We start from the raw sequence: 20001 nt of genomic DNA on the forward strand, positions 1-20001 counted from the left end.
CTCCATTTATATGAGGTACATAGAGCACCCAAATTCATAGACAGAAAGGACAATGGTAGTTGCCAGGGGCTGTGCAGGAGAAAACAAGAGGTTACTACTTAATGGATACAGAGTGTCCATTTACAAAATAAGAGAGCTCTGGAGATTGGCTGCACAAAAATGTGAATGTACTTAACACTACTGAACTGTACCAGACCTAATATGATTAAGATGGTAAATTCTAGGTGTATTTTTACCACAGTTAGAAAAAAAATCTCATCATAGCAGCAAAAGGAATGTTTAAAAATAAAAACCAGACCATGTCATTCCTTCACTTAAAACCTTCCAAAGGCTTCCTGTGACAGGCAGAACAAAAACTAAACCTTCCCTGGCTTACCAAATTTTCTACATGACCTGTCCTGTGCCTGTCTCTTCAGCCTCATCTCATACCCTTCTACCCTCATTAACCTTGCTGGTACACATCAGCCTTCCTTCTGTTTGGACATCTTTCTAGCCCCAGGGCCTTCGCACTAGCCCTTCCCTCTCCCTAGGATGCTCCCCTCATGACCCAAATTTTTACAACTTGTTCCTTCCTATTATTCGGAACTTAGCTTAAGTGTCGCCTTCTTCTTCTTCTTCTTAAGATTTTATTTATTTGAGAGAGAGAGAGAGCAAGAGAGAGCGAGAGAGAGCGCACACACACAAGTAAGGCGGAGGGGGAGAGGGAAAAGCAGACTCCCCGCTAAGCAGGGAGCCCAACCAGAGCTCTATCACAGGACTCTAAGATCATGACCTGAGCTGAAGGCAGACACTTAACCAACTGAGCCACCAGGTGCCCCAAGTGTCACCTTCTTAAAGGCCTTCGCTAACACCCAGAGTAGCCAACTGGCCAATTAATTGTTCAGCACTTAAGAATATCTGATTATTTACTGATTTACATATGCAGTTCATTTTCTGCCCTTTTCACAAAAATATAAGCACCAGAAGAACAAGAACCTTCCTTGCTCATCTTCTCACCACTCTATCTTGGTGACTCAACAGTGTCTGGCACATAGTAGGCACTTAATAAATATACACTGTATGAATAAATGCATAATAGCTTTCTAAAATGACCTAAAGCTCTACAATTAAAGGCAGGTTAAATAAATTACCATGTATCCTTATGATAGAACATTATGCAGCCATTTTAACTGATGTTCAAGTATATATAGTATGCAGATTATATTTCCCAAGATGACCATACATAGTAAATTCTCCCACCCTTCATTCTCTTCTTCTTATGTTGACATTACTCCCCAGTGGTGAGACTGAGGTTCCCACCTCTTCAATTTGGGCAGGCCTGTGACTATGCTGGAAGTGATGCTTTGTGACTTCTAAGCTAGGTCATAAAAGGCCATAACAGCATCTGTCTGGCCCTCTTGTTGCAGTCACTCTTGCAATCAAGCTGCCAAGCTGTGAGGAAGCCCACACTACATTTAGGTGCTCAGGCCAAGGGTACCAGTTGAAGTACCAGCTGACAACCAGCATCAACCATCTAACATGCGATTGAGGACTTCAATATGACACCAGCCTCAGCCCCCATCTGACTTCAACCATATGAGAAAACCCGAAGCAAGAGCTACCTAGCTGAGCACAGGAAACCCAGAATCATGAAAGATACAAGTGTTCTATACCAAATCAACTTTAGGGTCATTAATTACATAGTCAAAGATAATCAGAGCAATTTAGTTTTAACCATGAAGAGAATGCAGACAGTGAGTTTTCTTATAAAATAAATCTCTGTGTATTGTTCTTGCCCCTGTGCTTAAAAAAATAAACAAAATCTCCAAAAATAAAAGAGCTCTTTTTTTTAAAGATTTTATTTTACTCATTTATTTGACAGAGATCACAAGTAGTCAGAGAGAGAGGAGGAAGCAGGCTCCCCGCAGAGCATAGAGCCCCACGTGGGGCTCAATCCCAGGACCCTCAGATCAAGACCCGAGCCAAAGGCAGAGGCCCTAACCCACTGAGCCACCCAGGCGCCCCTAAAAGAGCTCTTTAACTGACATTTTTTTTAACTGACCATAAGATTTGGAATGGCCAATAAGCATACAAAAAAATCCTCAGCATACTTAGTCATCAGAGAAACAGAAATTAAAACATGTCCATTATGAACAACTACTGAGATGTCGCACATTGTATACCACAGCTACAATTTGAAAGACTACTGGAGAGTACTGGATGTAAACATGCAAATGTGAATAAAGTGGAACCCTCATGCATGTGCTGGAATGCACAATGGTGCAGCCACTTTGCAAAACAGTTTGGTAGATCTTCAAAATGTAAACATATATCCTGTGACCAACTGAACAAAAATGTACTTAAACAAAAAATGTTCCTAGCAGTGTTATTCATAATAACCCAAATAAGAAAACAGATCTATCAACTTGTGACTGTATAAACAAAATGTGTTAGATGTACACAATGGAATATTATTCACCCATAAAAAAGAAGACTGATTCATGCTACAACATAGACAAATCTTGAAATCATCATGCTAAGTGAGAGAAGCCAGAGACACAAAGGCCACATATTACGTGATTCCACATATAAATGTGCAGAACAGGCAAACCCATTAAAACATAAAGATCAGTGGTTGCCAGGAGTTGACAGAAGGAATAATGGGCAGTGACTGCTAATGGGTATGGGTTTTTGAGTGAGGAATATTAAAACTGCTCTAAAATTAGATGGTGGAGATAGTTGTACAACTCTGAATATACTAATAGCCACTACTAACAAAAATGAAAGATATTTTATACAAATATAACTTCAATTACTATTGTTATTACTAAATTCCAATTGTTACTTCTGGGTAGAGGGGTTAAAAGTAGAGCCACATATCTTTTTATAACCAACATGTAACTTTAAAAAAAAACAAAACTAAAAAATGTAAAAGATCAAGATTAAAAGAAAGTATACAATCATGAAAGAACCAGTAACACATTTCTTACCTTCCCTAAAAGTAGTCTGCATGGCATTATCCGTACACAAACTGGACTGATGCCTTCTTCCATGACAAATGGACCTTAAGGCTAGCATAAGAAAGTTTTGTCTAGAAAAGACTTCTGCTCTGAGTAGCTGTTCACATACATGCCAATTTAGAACGAATTCTCCCATTTCCCTGTCTCAAGTGATCAGCCTTCCTGGGAGTGCTCCAGGCCACTCTGGGAAAGTGTACCATTGAGACTACAAATTAATACATCTCGGGACATCTGGGTGGCTCAACTGGTTAAGTGTCTGCCTGGGGCTCAGGTCATGATCCCAGAGCCCTGGGATTTCCACCCCCACCCCCAATCTGGCTCTCTGCTCAACGGGGAGCCTGCTTCTTCTCCCCTGCTTGTGCTCTCTCTCTTATAAATAAATAAATAAATAAAGTCTTTTTAAAAAATTTTTAATTCATCTCACCCCTGGTTCCATCCCCAGTCACACACAGATTAGTTAAATTGAGGCAACTTTCAAGAAAAATCACCTTTGGTTCCCAGAAGACCTGAGAAATGGATCATGCCTGAAAGCGGGGATACTAAGCAAGGCATCAACATGTGTTTTGACAGTCTGTACAATCAGAATAGCTAAGCAAATATTTTACATGAATGGTACAGGGGATAGAAGATGTATTCTAGACCCAGAATTACAGGGTGACTCCTGAACAGGTCATTTCTTCCAGTAGGGTCACAGCTTCCAAGTTTATTTCAAAAAGAGGGTTGAATTGGCTGTGCCTATAATCCCTTCAATTCTCAAAGTGAGAGAATGTATGTGTGAGTGTCTATGTGTGCACACCCATTCAAGTGGTATGTATCGGGTAGCAGGTTCATTTTGTTACAGAAAGAAGTCAGCAGCTGTGGCAAACATAAAGATCTGATTTTTAAGCACACTGTTTTCCTCCCCAGAATAATGCCTGATGATCCCACTCAAAGCTGCATTCTGTACTATCCAACTCTTTGTGGTTCTCATCCCACTTATTCTGCTGTACATTTTCTTTAATCCACTGCACTTATTCTAACATAGTCTATTATTTACATATTGTTTATTTTTATTGTCTGCTCGCCAGCTAGACTGTACACTCATGAAAAACAGCAATCTTTGTTTTGTATTCTGGTATCTGTTTCCTAAGTGCCTACCCACATAGATGCCAATCAATACATTTGACTGAACCAGTTGAGTATAAATACATAGCCAAAAGACAAATCCAGGGGCGCCTGGGTGGCTCAGCGGGTTAAGCCTCTGCCTTCGGCTCAGGTCATGATCTCAGGGTACTGGGATCGAGCCCTACATCGGGCTCTCTGCACAGCAGGGAGCCTGCTTCTTCCTCTCTCTCTGCCTGCCTCTCTGCCTACCTGGGATCTCTCTCTCTCTATGTCAAATGAATAAATAAAATCTTAAAAAAAAACAAAAAAGACAAATCCATTCTCTCCATTTCCCTCTGGGAAACAATCGTTAGTATACACGCTGCAAGCAGGAAAGGGAAGAGCAGTTTCTCACAATTCTTTGAGAACTGGGCTGATCAAGTGACCAAAGTCCTTAAGTTCTCTTCCCTCTCTCCACATATTTTGGAAAAAATCTCATCTCCTAAAAGCACAAAATTGGTCATACAAAGATTCAGAAATTAGGAGCAAATACACTTTAAAGTAGCTGCCAAGTTTTTCGTAGAGGTGGATAGAAAGCTCATCTCCAGACCCTTGAACCTAGAGACAGAAGAGAGCACAGTTTGGCATCACCACCACAAATGAACAAACGGAGAAAGGCATATTATAAGCAGGGTAAAGAAAACTTAACCCAAAAACATCTTCACAATTACAAAGCACAAATGTATGCAATATTAAGGGCCTAAAGTGATTCTGTCTTTCCCTCCATCAGCTTTCATTTTCCCATGCTCCCATCTACAATCTAGAGTATACTGAATTTTACAGCACCAACTGTATAGTCTGGTATAATCTCTTTCAGTGGCTTGCTTCTAAAATAAGTTAAAAGTTAAATCCATGCCTCTGGATTACTATAATAATAAAAGAGACTCTGGAATGCTAAAAGCATACCTCTCTCTCTGTAAACAGACTGAAATCTGTCTGAGCAAAACTCACAAAGACAGAGAGATCAATGCACAGAACAAAGAAAGCCATTTGGAAAATCCCAATGACCAACCAACTTCTTGATCTAGCTCCAACAGGATGAGGGAGGAGGATCGTGATTAAAACAGCAGAGAAAAGGATCACTTGGATTGGTCTGCCTGGGAAAACTACCAAGGGAGTGATACATTCCTGCATGTAAGACACAGGAAATGGGAGGGAAGCCACTGGAAACTGATGATGGAAAAGACTAAATTTAAGCCCATCCAACATCAGCAGCCAGATGTTCCAAGCGCCAAGCCCACATTAGTATCTACTCCAAGGGCTAGGCCATCAAGGGCGCTGATGAGTACTGGAAAGCCCCCAAGATCAGATTTCTTTACAGAAGAAACAAAACACCAAAATGAAACAAAACTACCAACGGTTTGGACCTGATTTTAAAAACAAACCAAAAACAGGGGGCCCAAAGCAGGTTTCTTTGGCATGAAACAAACAGGTTCTGTTCTCAATCCTCACCATTAAATTGGGTTTTGGATACAGAGAAAAAAAGTATGAGAAGAAAGCATAACCAAACACAATCAACTACAAAAACAAACCAAACTGAAATGGCTAAGATATTTCAAACTAGAAACAGACATAAATTCCTGAGATAATTAGCAGTGTTGGGAGCACCTGTTCATATACTAAGATAATCCTTATCTGTGCAAGAAAAGGAAGCGGAGTGACAGGAACGAAGGGTAAGAAAATGAAGAGTTTATAGGGCGCCTGGGTGGCTCAGTGGGTTAAGCCTCTGCCTTCAGCTCAGGTCATGATCTCGGGGTCCTGGGATCGAGCCCCGCATCAGGCTCTTTGCTCAGCAGGGAGCCTGCTTCTCCCTCTCTCTCTGCCTGCCTCTCTGCCTACTTGTGGTCTCTCTTTCTCTCTGTCCAATAAAAATAAATAAAATCTTAAAAAAAAAAAAATGAAGAGTTTATCAAGAGTCCAGCCCACCACCTGAAAATTATGCCCAAGTATTCTAGAACAGTCTAATAATATGACACATAAACCAGGAAGACCCTGGATTTCAACATTGTACACACCCTCCTGGCCCTATGTCCACAGTTATGCAAATGAATCCAACAATATAAGGGCAGCATGCATTTTCACCATGATAGACATCAACACAGACCTCACCTTGTCACTGTCATCATGACAAATGTGGTCGTGATGGATGGACTGGAACTGAAAAGAAGCACCAACACTACCTACAAGAAAAAGGGAGGAAAAGTTAAGATGCAATAAGTCCTTACATTTAAACTGTTTTTCCAATTAAAGGTGCTTTTATATCTATTACCCCATCTAATCCTCAACAATACTCAGAAGTACGCTGGATAGGGGTTATTATTCACACAGTTTAATTAAGCAAAACAAAACAGAGAGGCTGACTTGAACAAAGTAGTAGTCAGTGAAGTGGGTCTGAAACTAGCTCTCGTTGTTCAAACTCCTTATTCACCATTTTCTACTATACTGAGCAGTTTAGCTTTCAAAGGCCACCTAACTCAGCATAACAGCTTTTAATAAGGCAAACCTTTCTAGAGGGCGCCTGGGTGGTTAAGCAACTGCCTTCAGCTCAGGTCATGATCCTAAGTCTGGGGATGGATTCCTGCATCGGGCTCTCAGCTCCACAGGGAGTCAGCTTCTCCCTCTGACCTTCTCCTCTCTCATGCTCTCTCTTTCTCACTCAAATAAATAAATAAAATCTTAAAAAAAAGAAAGAAAGAAAGAAAGATATATACCCATCTTCAGACTACACAAACTTTCTTTGAGGAAAAAAGATTGCCCTATAAATTCTTAGCATACAGATAATACAATCTAATACACAATCATATACGATTACAAATAAGTTAGTGCCTTAAAAGCATGTATTTTAATAGACATATTTGTTAATTTGAAGAACTATCTCCTAATAATAACTGCTTTTAATAGCGATATTTCTAACTAATAGGAAAACAAATGGTTATTCAAGAAACGATTAAAACAACTAATTTGAAAAAGTTTTGGTTCCTATGTCATACCATACAGAAAATGGTGGCTCAAAGATATAGGCAAATATAAAAAAAACATGACGTCAGTTTTAAAAGAAAGTGCAGACTAAAAGAAAAAAAGGAAAATACAGACTTGAAATATAATCTTGGAGTAAGAAAACCCTTTTGAAAGATAGCCAAAACAAAAACTACAAATAAAAAGTTAGCAAGCCAGGGGCGACTGGGTGGCTCAGTGGGTTAAGCCTCTGCCTTCGGCTCAGGTCATGATCTCAGGGTTCTGGGATCGAGCCCCGCATAGGGCTCTCTGCTCGGCAGGGAGCCTGCTTCCTCCTCTCTCTCTGCCTGCCTCTCCGCCTACTTGTCATCTCTGTCAAATAAATAAATAAATAAAATTTAAAAAAAAAAAAAAAGTTAGCAGGCCAAAAAAAAAAAAAAAAAGGTTAGCAGGCATGACTATCTACCTCAGGTGAGCAAAATCCCTTCTCCTCAAGCATGAGAATTTGACTTAGGGATAATCCCTGTTAACCTGATTAAAACAATATGCCATGTAGGTGACTTGGGAACATTGCTTATGATGGAAATTGCCAAACTAGTAAGCTGCATCTGGACTAGAAGTACAACAGACACTTAGTAGGAAGCCAGGTTTTTGAGCTTCTCTGGGTCTGGTGACATGTAATGAAGGCATGTCCCTTGCAGAGGATCCTAGAAACTATGCCTGTGGAGTTCTCTACAGCACCAAAATTTAAATAGGAATTTAAATTTCAAAAAAGCACTTTGGAAAATATGAACTGCTACATGGACTACTGCAAGGACTCCCACTATTTTTTTTTTTTTAAGATTTTATTTTTAAGTAATCTCTATACCCAATGTGGGGCTTGAACTCAAAACGCCAAGATCAAGAGTCCCATGCTTTACCAACTGAGCCAGCCAGGTGTTCCTGGACTCTCACTATCTTACTTATAGTTTCTGTCCTAAATCTTCCTGAAGAAAGTGGTACCAAGTGAGACCTACAGTGGTTTTACCAGTCTGGTAAACCTAAGATATCCCACTGCTACCTACCATATTCCTTAAATTTACCATGCCATCAATTCAGATGTCCAACTATTTCATGTGCAACTGAGAATGCTACCAACTAAACTTTGACACATTTTTTTAAAATATTAAACATTTTTTATTTCATACTTACTGAAATAACTTTTTAAGACTCATTTAAAGGTAGATTATATATTATTATTACGTGCTGATAAAAAGAAAATCATGTCAGAATGGCTAAGATCAAAAACTCAAGAAATAACAAATGGTGAGGATGTGAGGAAAAAAATCCTCATGCACTGTTGGCAGGAATGCAAGTTGGGACAGTCACTATAGAAAACAGTACGGGGGCTCCTCAAAAAATTAAAAATAGGGGCACCTGGGTGGCTCAGTCAGTTAAATTCCTGCCTTCAGCTCAGGTCATGATCTCAGGGTCCTGGAACTGAGCCCCATGTCTGGCTCCCTGCTCAGCAGGGAGTCTGCTTCTCCCCCTCACTCTACCCCCTTCCCCTGGCCTGTGGGCTCTCAAATAACCAAATCTTTAAAATAAACAAACAAATAAACACCTTCTACAGATATTACTCAAGATGGATCACAGAACTAAATGTAAAACACAAAACTATAAAACTTAGAGAAGATAACAAAGGAGAAAATCCAAGAGACCTTAGGTTTAACAATGAGTTTTTAGGTACAACAGCAAAAGCATAATCCATGAAAGAAAAAAAAATTGGTAAGATGGACTTAGTTAAAATTAACTTCTGCTCTATGAAAGACGTTTAGAGAATAAACAAACAAACAAAAAGCCAAAACTGGAAGAAAATATTTGCAAAATGCATGTCTGGTAAAGGACTGGTATCTAGAAGTATTCTAAGAACTCAAAACTTGGGACGCCTGAGTGGCTCAGCAGGTTGGGCCTCTGCCTTCGACTCACATCATGGTCTCAGGGTCCTAGGATGGAGTCCCGCATCATCAGGCTCTCTGCTCAGCGGGGAGCCTGCTTCCCTCCACTCTCTGCCTGCCTCTCTGCCTACTTGTGCTCTCTCTCTGCCAAATTTAAAAAAAAAAAAAAAAAAAAAGAACTTACTCAACAGTTAGAAAACATACAACCAATTTTAAAATGGGCAGGGTTTCTCTTTGACCTTTGGCCCCGAATATCAGAACTCAATCCTTTGCTACTACTGGAAAACAGAAGCATCCGAGAAGTGAAAGAATGCACAAAACTACCAGCTTCCCCTGCCCCATAAGACAAAGATGTAGACAGACTGCTCAAACTGAATTCCTGAAGAATAAAAACAGGTCTTAACACAGCTATGGGTAAGCTAATCAGAAAAAGAAGTACACAGCAGCAAAAGAAAAAACAAGGGGGCCAATTTTTGAAACTTGAGAAAGAATCTAGTAGAGAATAAACCAAACATACTGTATTAGTGACAGTGCTTACAATGAGTGTTCTGGTTCTTTTCAAAGACATTTTACAAAATTATTATTCTGGCTCATGAACCTACCCTGCCACCCATAGGCAGAGAAGGGGCCAGGGGGCCAAAGTGACAGTATGCTTCCAGGCAGACAAGGCTTGTTCTTCCACCTGGTGGCCCATTCAACGGTCTGCGAATACCAACATTACAGTTCTCACTCTAGGTTCTTAACTTGGGACCCAAGACTTTTATGGGAATAAAATTTTAACTTTATTATTAACTTAATATCAAATAGAAAAAATTCATTCTCTTATGAATCTAGCAACAAATCACAGTAGTATTGACAGTATTCGTGACTCCAACGCTAATAAAAACCACATATATTTTCATGTAATAGTTGTTGCACGTATACTGAAATGTCACACATATCAATACTCTGAGGTTTTGTGGGGTTTTTTCCACACATACCACTATTTTGAATTTATGATAGCTACTAGGAACACTGCTAAAATATGTTATCTAAATGCATTAATAAAGAGGCAAATGTACTTTTACTGCAAATTAGCTTTCATTGTTTTGACAACCACATTCCAGCATAACTTATTTTCTTTGTAATCTCATGCATTTTACTTTATGCAATTAAAAATATTCTCCTGGAAAGGGGCCTAATAAACTTCATCTGACTACCAAAGGAGTCCAAGACACACAACAAAAACAGTTAAAAATCCTACTTCAGCCAGCAAAGTTGCTGGGCCCAGGAGAACAAACCACATCAGAAGCTTTGTAAGGGAAAAGAGACATGGAACATCTTGAGGAGAGTCAGAAAAAATGTAGGAACCTGAAGGAAGAGAAAAGAAATGAAGATTAGGGGCACCTGGGTGGATCAGTCAGTTGATCATCTGACTCTTGGTTTCAGTTCAGGTCACGATCTCAGCATTGTAGGATCAAGCCCATCATCAGAATTCCCACTTAGTGGGGAGTCAGCTTAAGTTTCTCTCCCTCTGCTCACCACCCTCCCGCAGCCGCACAAGTACACACACTCACTCACTCTCTAAAATCAATAAATCTTAAAAAAAAAAAAAAAAGGAAAGAAATGAAGATTAAAGTCAGGGTATGAAGCCCAATGTTTAGAACTAGGGAACATGAAGAGGTCAAAGGTGAAACACTGAAATGAAGTAGAGAAGTTTCAGAGCAACCGCCAAGAATGTGAGCTAGTGCTTTAATCCACAGAAGTAGGTAGTGATGTAAAGCAAAGACACTATTTGCCATGTTGCCAGAGACCACCACACTACCAGAGATCCATTAGTCAAGGTGGCCCTGGGTGGCTCAGTTGGTTAAGTGGCTGACTCGTGATCTCAGCTCAGCTCTTGATCTCAGGGTTCTGAGTTCAAGCCCTGCACTGAGCTCCTCACTGGGTGTGAAGCCTACTTAAAAAAAAAAAAAAAAAAAAAATCCAGTACTCAATTCTGAATCCTCATTTTTCTTGATCTATTCACAGCAACTGACTCACTTGATTCTACTCTCCTTGAAACCCTTTTCCTCACTTGGCTTCATGGAAACGTCCCACATTACTGACTGCCAACATCTCAGTCCTATTTGCTAGATTCTCTTCATCTCCCCAATTTCTATGGAATGTTCCAAAGATTAATCCTCCAACTTCACTTTTCTATCTATATTTACTCCTTTTGTGATCCCAACTAGTCCCATGGCTATATCCCCAAACCCTGACTCCCCCACCTCCCATGGCAAGGAAATCTAGATTTCTATATCCTTTCTACTCAGTATCACTTAGATGTCCAACTAGCATCTCACACATAACACGCTCAAAATTGAGCTCTTGGATCTTCCCCTCCAAAATTACCCCTCCTCCAGTTTCAGTAAATGATAAAACTATTCACCAGCTACTCTGCCAAAACCCTTGGCATCATACTCAGCTCCTCTCTTTCACTCATATCCCACATTTGATCAATTAGCAAATCCTGTTGGCACTTTCAAAATATGCCTGAAAGATAACTACTTCATATATTCTCCACTGCTACTACCTAAGTTAAAGCGCAGACTGAAGCAAAGTTTAACCGGTTTCCTTAGCTCTACTCCTTCCCTATGAACTTTCCTTACCACCCCCAGCACCAAATATGTTCTCTATACAATGGCATGAATGACCCTTTAAATGTTCAGACAGATCCTGTCATTCCTCCTCTGAAAACTCTGGTTCCTTCTCTCACACAAAATAAAATCCAAAGTCCTTATACCCTTATACCTAAACATCTACAAGGTCCCATATGACCTGACTATCCTATACCTGTCTGATCTTACCTCCCGCCACAATTCCTTTCCTAAAAGGGGAAATTAAAACACAGAAAACACACACAGCAAATTATACTACAATATAATACACATAAAACACTGCCAAAGACCACTGTTCTTTGTAGGCAGTAAAATGGCTTTAGTCCCAGGCCTATCTGGAACTCAGATTCCCCTTTGTTGACACTCAGCATGATTTTCCAAATGACAAGTTCTAAAAAGGATATCTGGAATGTAAGTGAGACTCTTCTACACACTGCTTCGAGGAGAGGGGGGAGGTTATACTGAGTTTGTGAAATACAACAATCTTCTTATATAAACATCAGCAGAATAACACTGTTGAGACATAAGCATACTCCGTGAAATTTGGACATAAAAAACAAGACGCATTAAACCACGAAACCAAACTACACAGACTTGGGTGAAGGATGCACTTATCTTGAAAGGTGGGTAGCTCTTTAAGTTGTAATAAAAGTGTGGCATTTTGAGCACTGTGAGGATTATTCCTCAGTGCATACATCTGAGATGGGGGTTTGCATTATTTAATGCAGACATATAAAGTGGGCTCCTCTTAAAACTTCCTAGACTCAATAGCCAGCTGCCTGTCACCTCAGAAATGAAGATTTGAGGGTTTTAATTAAAATAGAGGTTTCAGGACGCCTGGGTGGCTCAGTGGGTTAAGCCTCTGCCTTCAGCTCAGGTCATAATCTCAGGGTCCTGGGATCGAGTCCCATATCGGGCTCTCCGCTCAGCAGGGAGTCTGCTTCCCCCCTTCTCTCTCTCTGCCTCTCTGCCTACTTGTGATTTCTCTGTCAAATGAATAAATAAAATCTTAAAAAAAAAAATAGAAGTTTCAAAGTCAAAGGGATGAAAAATACAGCACAAAGAATATAGTTAGTGGCATTGTAACAGCATTGTATGGTGACAGATGGTAGCTACACTTGTGAGCAGAGCATAGCACAGAGACTTGTCAAATCATTATACACCTGAAACTAAATCAACGTTGTATGTCAACTGTACTTCAATAAAAATATTAGTAAAATGTGCACTTGTTTAGATTTTTGTTCATAAAGAATTTTCCAGATCTAACACTTTATGCTGAAAGGGCTATTTTTAAAAACTGCACTTTTGGGGCACCTGGGTGGCTCAGTCCATTAAGTGTCCCACTCTGGATTTCAGCTCAGGTCGTGATCTCAAGAGTTGCGAGATCAAGACTAGAATCAGGCTACAAGGTGGGTATGGAGCTTGCTTATTATTCCCTCTCTCCCTCTACCTCTGCCCCTCCCCCCAAATAAGTAAAAATTACACTCTTGAATTTATTAATGTATTCATTTGCCAACAAGGAACTAACTAGGTCAAAGCCTAACAGTTTAAAATAAAAAATAAAGTATCTCTCTTTTAATAAATAAGTAAAATATGCTCTCAAAAGGAAACAAAAAAGGGGGCTCCTGGGTGGCTCAGTTGGTTGAGCAACAGACTCTTGGTTTCAGCTCAGATCGTTATTTCAGGGTCATTTCAGGGTCAGGGGATTGAGCCCTGTGTTGACTCCACCCTCAGAAGGAAGTCCACTGGAGATTCTCTCCCTCTCCCACTGCCCCCCTCTTAATGTGCTCTCACTCTCTCCCTCTCAAATAAATAAATCTCTTAAAAAATTGAACAAAAATAAAATATAAAAAGTTGAACAAAAAGACAAAACTAAATAAAATAAAAATGAAGGTCTGAGGCAGGTCCAAATTGGCAGAGGAGTAGGAGACCTTAGTTTCGTCTGGTCCCAGGAAATCAGCTAGATAGCTATCACCTCACTCTGAACACCTGTGGACTCAACTAGCAATCTAAGAAAATAGCTGCAACTCCACAAACAGAAAAGCGCACACATTCTGCAAGGTAGGAGGTGTGGAGAAGTGAATCCCTGGCGATATATGGGAAGATAAACTGCAGAGGAAAGGAGCCTCCATCAGCTGGCACTAGAAAATGATACGGCAGGAGAGCACAAAATCAGAACTCTCAGAACTGCTCCAGTGAGGCAAGTAGCTGCCAGAAAGGCACTCAAGAAGCAAAGCAGGGACGAAAGCCTAGGTGGGACAGTGTGGTCTAAAGATACTCAGGGTCACAGGAAGACTGGGGGTACCTGAGTGCAACAGAGTTCCCAGGCATTGGAGGCAGGAAGAGGGCTGCAATCAGCGAGCCCAGAAATGGGCTCCCAGCTCAGGGTTGCCATAAACCACAAACCATGGCATGGTCAGTGGGTGGACTGCTCTTTGAGCAAGGGCCCAGCAAGCCTGGGAGGAGATGTGCAGGAGTGCACCAAAGGAGTCTACAGCGGTTGAAGACTCAACAGGGGGTCCTGTGTGTGAGACAGAAACACTTGGTCACAGGCTGGGTGAGCACGGAGTATGGACAGAGACCAGGGAGACAGGAGTGACTGACTTTTCTCTGAGGGCATACTGAAGAGTGGGGCCCCAAGATTTCGCCTCCCGGCTGGAGATTGAGAAGCTGCCATTTTCATTCTCATCTTCTAAAGCTGTGTGGAAACCCTTCAGGGAACAAAAGCCACATAGAGCAAACCAGAACAGATTACTTAGCCTGGGCCCCTGGCAACGGGGTACAGTCCTGAGAATCAGTGCGACGGGCCCCTCCGCAAGATGATCAGCAAGAACATCCAGCCAAGACCAAGCTTACCGATCACGGAGAACTGCAAAACTCTATCACTAGGGGAAAATAGCATATAGAATTCATGTTTTTCCCCCCATGATTCTTTAGTCTCTCAATGTTTTTTCCTCTTTCCTTTTTAAACCAGTTTCTTCTTTTATCAACTTTTTAAAATCTTTTTTAAATTTTCATTTTTATAGTTATAGTCTATCCTTTCACTGTATTTAATTTAATTTTCTATATATCTAAGTTTTTCTTTCTTTACAATTCTGGGATACAAGTTCTTCTAACAGACCAGTTATACACCCAAAATCTAGTGTATGGCTCTATTCTCTTCACCTGTATGATCATATTCTTTTTTTTTTCCCCCTTCATTTTCTTTTTTTTGTTTTGTTTCGTTAAAGTCTTTTTAAATTTTCATCTTTAGAGTTACACTCTACCCTTTCAATGTATTTTATTTTTATATTTTGTATACATATGTTTTTCTTTCTTTACAATTTTGAGGTGTAGTTTCTTCTAAAAAAAAAAAAAATACATCAGGATATAGTATATTGCCCTGCTCTATCCATCTGTCTATATTCCTTTTTCTTCCTTTCTTTTTTCTTGCCTTTTAATTTTCATTTTTACAGTTACATTCTATCCTTTCACTGTATTTAATTTTATTTTTACATATATAAGTTTCTCTTTCTTTATAATTTTGAGATCTAGTTTTCTAACAAACGGACCAATATACACACTCCTGTGTGTATCCATATCCACGTACCAATACACATATCCAGTGTATTGCTCTATTCTGTCCAGGTGTCTGATTATATTATCTTTTTTTAAGCAGAGTAGCACAGCAGAAGCATGCTGGGCCCATATTATCTTTTTTGTTTTATTTTATTTTATATTTTATTCTTTGGTTTCATGACTCTTCTGATTTGTTTAGTGTATATTCCTCTGGGGTTCTTGTTGACGTTGTATTCTTTGGTTCTCTTGTTCATCTATTCATCTCTGGAGAGAATGACAAGGTAAAAAAACTCACCTGAAAAAAGAGAGCAGGAGGGACGCCTGGGTGCTCAGTGGGTTAAACACCTGCCTTCAACTCAGGTCATGATCCTGAGGTCCTGGGATCAAGTCCTGGCTCAGCAGGGAGCAGGCTTCTCCTTCTTCTCCCTGCTCCTGCTCTCTCTCACTATTCTGTCTCTCCAATAAATAAATAAAAATCTTAAAAAAAAAAAAAAAAAAAACAAGACACAGTACTACCAGTAACCTAATCGATATGGGCATAAGATGGCATAAAATGTCAGAACTAGAGTTCAGACTAATGGTTATAAAGATACCACCTGGGCTTGAAAACAGCACAGAAGACACCAGAGAATCCCCTTCTGGAGAAATAAAAGAACCAAAATCTAATCAAGTAAAAATCAAAAGGTTTTTAATGAGATGCAACTAAAATGGAGACCCTAATTCCTAGAATAAATGAGGCAGAAGAATTAGTGATATAGAAGACAAAATGATTAAGATTAAAGAAGCTGAGGGGCGCCTGGGTGGCTCAGGGAGTTAAGCCTCTGCCTTCGGCTCAGGTCATGATATCAGCGTCCTGGGATTGAGCCCCGTATCGGGCTCTCTGCTCAGCAGTGAGCCTGCTTCCCCCCTCTCTCTGCCTACTTCTGATCTCTCTATCTCTGTCAAATAAATAAAATCTTTAAAAAAAAAAAAAAAGATTAAAGAAGCTGAGAGGGATGACTGGGTGGCTCAGTCGGTTAAGCAGCTGCCTTTGGCTCAGGTCATGATCCTGGGGTCCTGGGATCAAGTCCCGCATTGGGCTCCTTTCTCGGCGGGGCGCCTGCTTCTCTCTCTCTCTCTGCCTCTGCCTGCCTCTCTGCCTACTTGTGATCTCTGCCTGTCAAATAAATTTTAAAAATCTTAAAAAAAAAAAGCTGAGAAAAAGAAAGATAAACCACTGGACAACAAGAGGAGAATTTGAGAGATAAGTGATACCATAAAAGAGAAACAATATTAGAATAACTGGGACCCCAGAAGAAGAGGAAAGAGAGAGGGGGTGCCAAAGGTATACTGGAGCAAATTATAGCCAAGAACTTCCCTAATCTGGTGAAGGAAACAGACATCCATGTCCAGAGAACCCCTCTCAAAAATCAGTAAAAATAGGTCATACCAAAACATATTATAGTGAAACTCCCAAATCTCAGAGACAAAAAGCTCATGGTGCAAAAGGTCCATAACCTGCAAGAGTAGAAACATTAGACTGGCAGAAGACTTATCCAGAGACCTGGCAGGCCAGAAAGGACTGGCATAATATATTCAGGGTGCTAAATGAGAAACATATGCAACCAAGAATACTTTATCCAGCTAGGATATCATTCAAAATATTAGGAGAGATAAAAATCTTCCAGGAAAAACAGAAACTAAAAGAATTTGTGATCACCAAAGCAGCCCTACAAGAAATATTAAAAGGGATCCCCTAAACAAAGAGAGAGCCCAAAAACAAACATAGACCAGAAAGGAAAAGAGACAAGAGACAATAACAGTGACTTTACAGGTAATACAATGGCATCAAATTCCTATCTTTCAATAATTACTCTGAATGGAAATGAGCTAAATGCCCCAATCAAAACACACAAGGTATCAGACTGGATAAAAAAGTAAGACCCATCAATATGCTATCTGCAAGAGACTCATTTGAGACCCAAAGACACACCAAATTTAACATGAGGGGGTGGAAAACCATTTATCATGCTAAAGGACATTGAAAGAAAGCTGGGTTGGCAATCCTTATATCAGACAAATTAGATTTTAAACCAAGACTGTAATAAGAAATGAGGAAGGGCACTGTATCATACTTAGAGGGTCTATCCAACAAGAAGATCTAACAATTGTAAATATTTATGCCCCTAATGGGAGCAGCCAATTATATAAAGCAATTAACAACAAAATTAAAGAAACACATCAATAATAATACACTAATAGTGGGGGACTTTAACACCCCCATCAATGCAATGGACAGATCACCAAAGCAGATCAACAAGGTTTTGAAACAAGGGCTTTGATTAACACACTGGACCAGATGGGACTTCACAGATATATTCAGAACATTCCACCCTAAAGCATATTCTTCTCTGGTGCACATGGAACAGTCTCCAGAATAGTTCATATCCTGGGGTCACAAATCAGGTCTCAACCAGTACCAATAGATTAGGATCCTTCCCTACATATTTTTCAGACTACAATGCTTTGAAACTGGAACTCAATCACAAGAGGAAATTTGGAACGAACTCAAATACATGGAGGCTAAAGAGCATCCTATTAAAGAATGAATGGGTCAACCAGGAAATTAAAGAATTTAAAAATTCATGGGAACAAATGAAAAGGAAAACACAACTGTTCAAAACCTCTGGGAAAGGTTTAGCAAAGGCGGTCCTAAAAGGGAAGTATATAGCAATACAAGCCTTTCTCAAGAAACAAAAAAGGTCTCAAATACACAACCGAACCTTACACTTAATAGGAGCAGAGAAAGAACAGAAACTAAAGCCTAAAGCCAGCAGGAGAAGAGAAATAATAAAGATTAGAGCAGAAACCAGTGAAATAGAAACCAAAAGAATAGAACAGATCAACGAAGCTGGGAGGAGGAGAAATCACAAACAACACTGAAGAAATACGAACAATTATAAGAACACATTATGATATATGGCTCTGTCCATTAAGCAACTGACTTCAGCTCAGGTCATGATCTCAGGGTCCTGGGATAAAGCCCTGTATCAGGCTCCTTGCTCTGCAGGGGGCCTGCTTCTCCCTCTCCCTGCGACTCCCCCTACTTGTGCTCGCTCACTCTCTCTGACAAATAAAATATATATATATATATAATGAGCAACTATATACCAACAAATTAGACAATCTGGAAGAAATGGATCCATTCCTAGAGATGTATAAAATACCAAAACTGAACAAGGAAGGGGGCGCTTGGGTGGCTCAGTCATTAAACATCTTTGGTTCAGGTCATGATCCCAGGGTCCTGAGATCAAGACCCACATTCAGCTCCCTTCTCAGCAAGAAGCCTACTATCCCTCTCCCATTCCCTCTGCTTGTGTTCCTGCTCTCGCTGTCTCTCTCTCTCATAGTCAAATAAATAAAATCCTTAAAAAAAAAAAAACTGAACCAGGAAGAAATAGAAAACCTGAACAGACCCATAACCAGCAAGGAAATTGAAGCAGTCATCAAAAATCTCCAATAGGGGCGCCTGGGTGGCTCAGTGGGTTAAAACCTCTGCCTTTGGCTCGGGTCATGATAGCAGGGTTCTGGGATCGAGCCCCGCATCAGACTCTCTGCTCAGTGGGAAGCCTGCTTCCTCCTCTCTCTCTGCCTGCTTCTCTGCCTACTTGTGATCTCTGTCTGTCAAATAAATAAATAAAATCTTTAAAAAAAAAAAAAAAAAAAAAACTCCAACAAGAGCCCAGGGCCAGATGGCTTCCCAAGGGATTTCTACCAAACATTTAAAGAAGGCTTAATACCTATTCTTCTGAAACTGTTCCAAAAAAAAAACAGAAATGGAAGGAAAACTTCCAAACTCATTTTATGAGGCCAGCATTACCTTGATCCCAAAATCAGACAAAGACCCTACCAAAAAGGAGGGGATTCCTGGGCTGCGAGATTGGTTTAACATTCGCAATCAACCAATGTGATACAATACATTAAAAGCAAGAACAAGAACCATGTGATACTCTCAAAAGATGCAGAAAAAGCATCTGACAAAGTACAGCATTCTTTCCTGATCAAAAGTCTTCACAGTGTAGGGATAGAGGGATCATACCTCAATATCATAAAAGCCATCTATGAAAAACCCAGAGCTAATATCATTCTCAATGGGGAAAAACTGAGAGCTTTCCCCTAAGATCAGAAACACGGCAGGGATGTCCACTACCACCATTGCTGTTCAACGTAGTACTAGAAGTCCTAGCCTCAGCAATCAGACAACACAAAGAAATAAAAGGCATCTGAATTGGTAAAGAAGTCAAACTCTCACTCTTTGCAGATGATATGATACTTTACGTGGAAAACCCAAAGACTCCACCCCAAAACTGCTAGAACTCACACAGGAATTCCGTAAAGTGGCAGAATATAAAAAATCAATGCAGAGAAATCAGTTCCATTTCTGCACATCAACAAGGAGACAGAAGAAAGAAATTAAGGAGTCGATGCCATTTACAACTGCACCCAAAACCATAAGATGCCTAGGAATAAATCTAACCTAAGGGGCAAATAATCTGAACTCAGAAAACTACAGAATACTCATGAACGAAACTGAGGAAGACATAAAGAAATGGAAAAACATACTACGTTCATGGATTGGAAGAACAAATATTGGGAAAATGTCTATGCTACCTAGAGCAATCTAGACAGTTAATGCAATCCCTATCAAAATATCATAAAGTTTTTTCCCAGCTCAAATAATCCTAAAATTTTATGGAACCAGAAAAGCCCCCAAACAGCCAGAGGAATGAT

The 20001-nt window shown here is 40.0% G+C and overlaps 1 protein-coding gene across 6 annotated transcripts in view; it reads right to left on the reverse strand.

Annotated features, from left to right (window-relative positions):
* The window catches only part of RNF38 (ring finger protein 38), a 123847-nt gene that overhangs the window by 59162 nt on the left and 44684 nt on the right, over nucleotides 1–20001 (reverse strand). For 3 of the 6 annotated variants that reach the window (XM_032860589.1, XM_032860588.1, XM_032860587.1), the window contains exon 2: nucleotides 6252–6322. Coding sequence is in view for 3 of the 6 variants with exons in the window: in XM_032860595.1 (XP_032716486.1) it covers nucleotides 1131–1133 (3 nt within the window). In the remaining 3 variants the exon portion in view is untranslated. Of the gene's footprint in view, nucleotides 1–1130; nucleotides 1305–6251; nucleotides 6323–20001 lie in introns of those variants that run through there. The other 3 variants (XM_032860595.1, XM_032860593.1, XM_032860592.1) reach the window with 1 other exon arrangement.

This window comes from Lontra canadensis, unplaced genomic scaffold (assembly GCF_010015895.1).
Source record: "Lontra canadensis isolate GAN:19392208 unplaced genomic scaffold, GSC_riverotter_1.0 scaffold19, whole genome shotgun sequence".
NCBI classification, from domain to species: Eukaryota; Metazoa; Chordata; class Mammalia; order Carnivora; family Mustelidae; genus Lontra; species Lontra canadensis.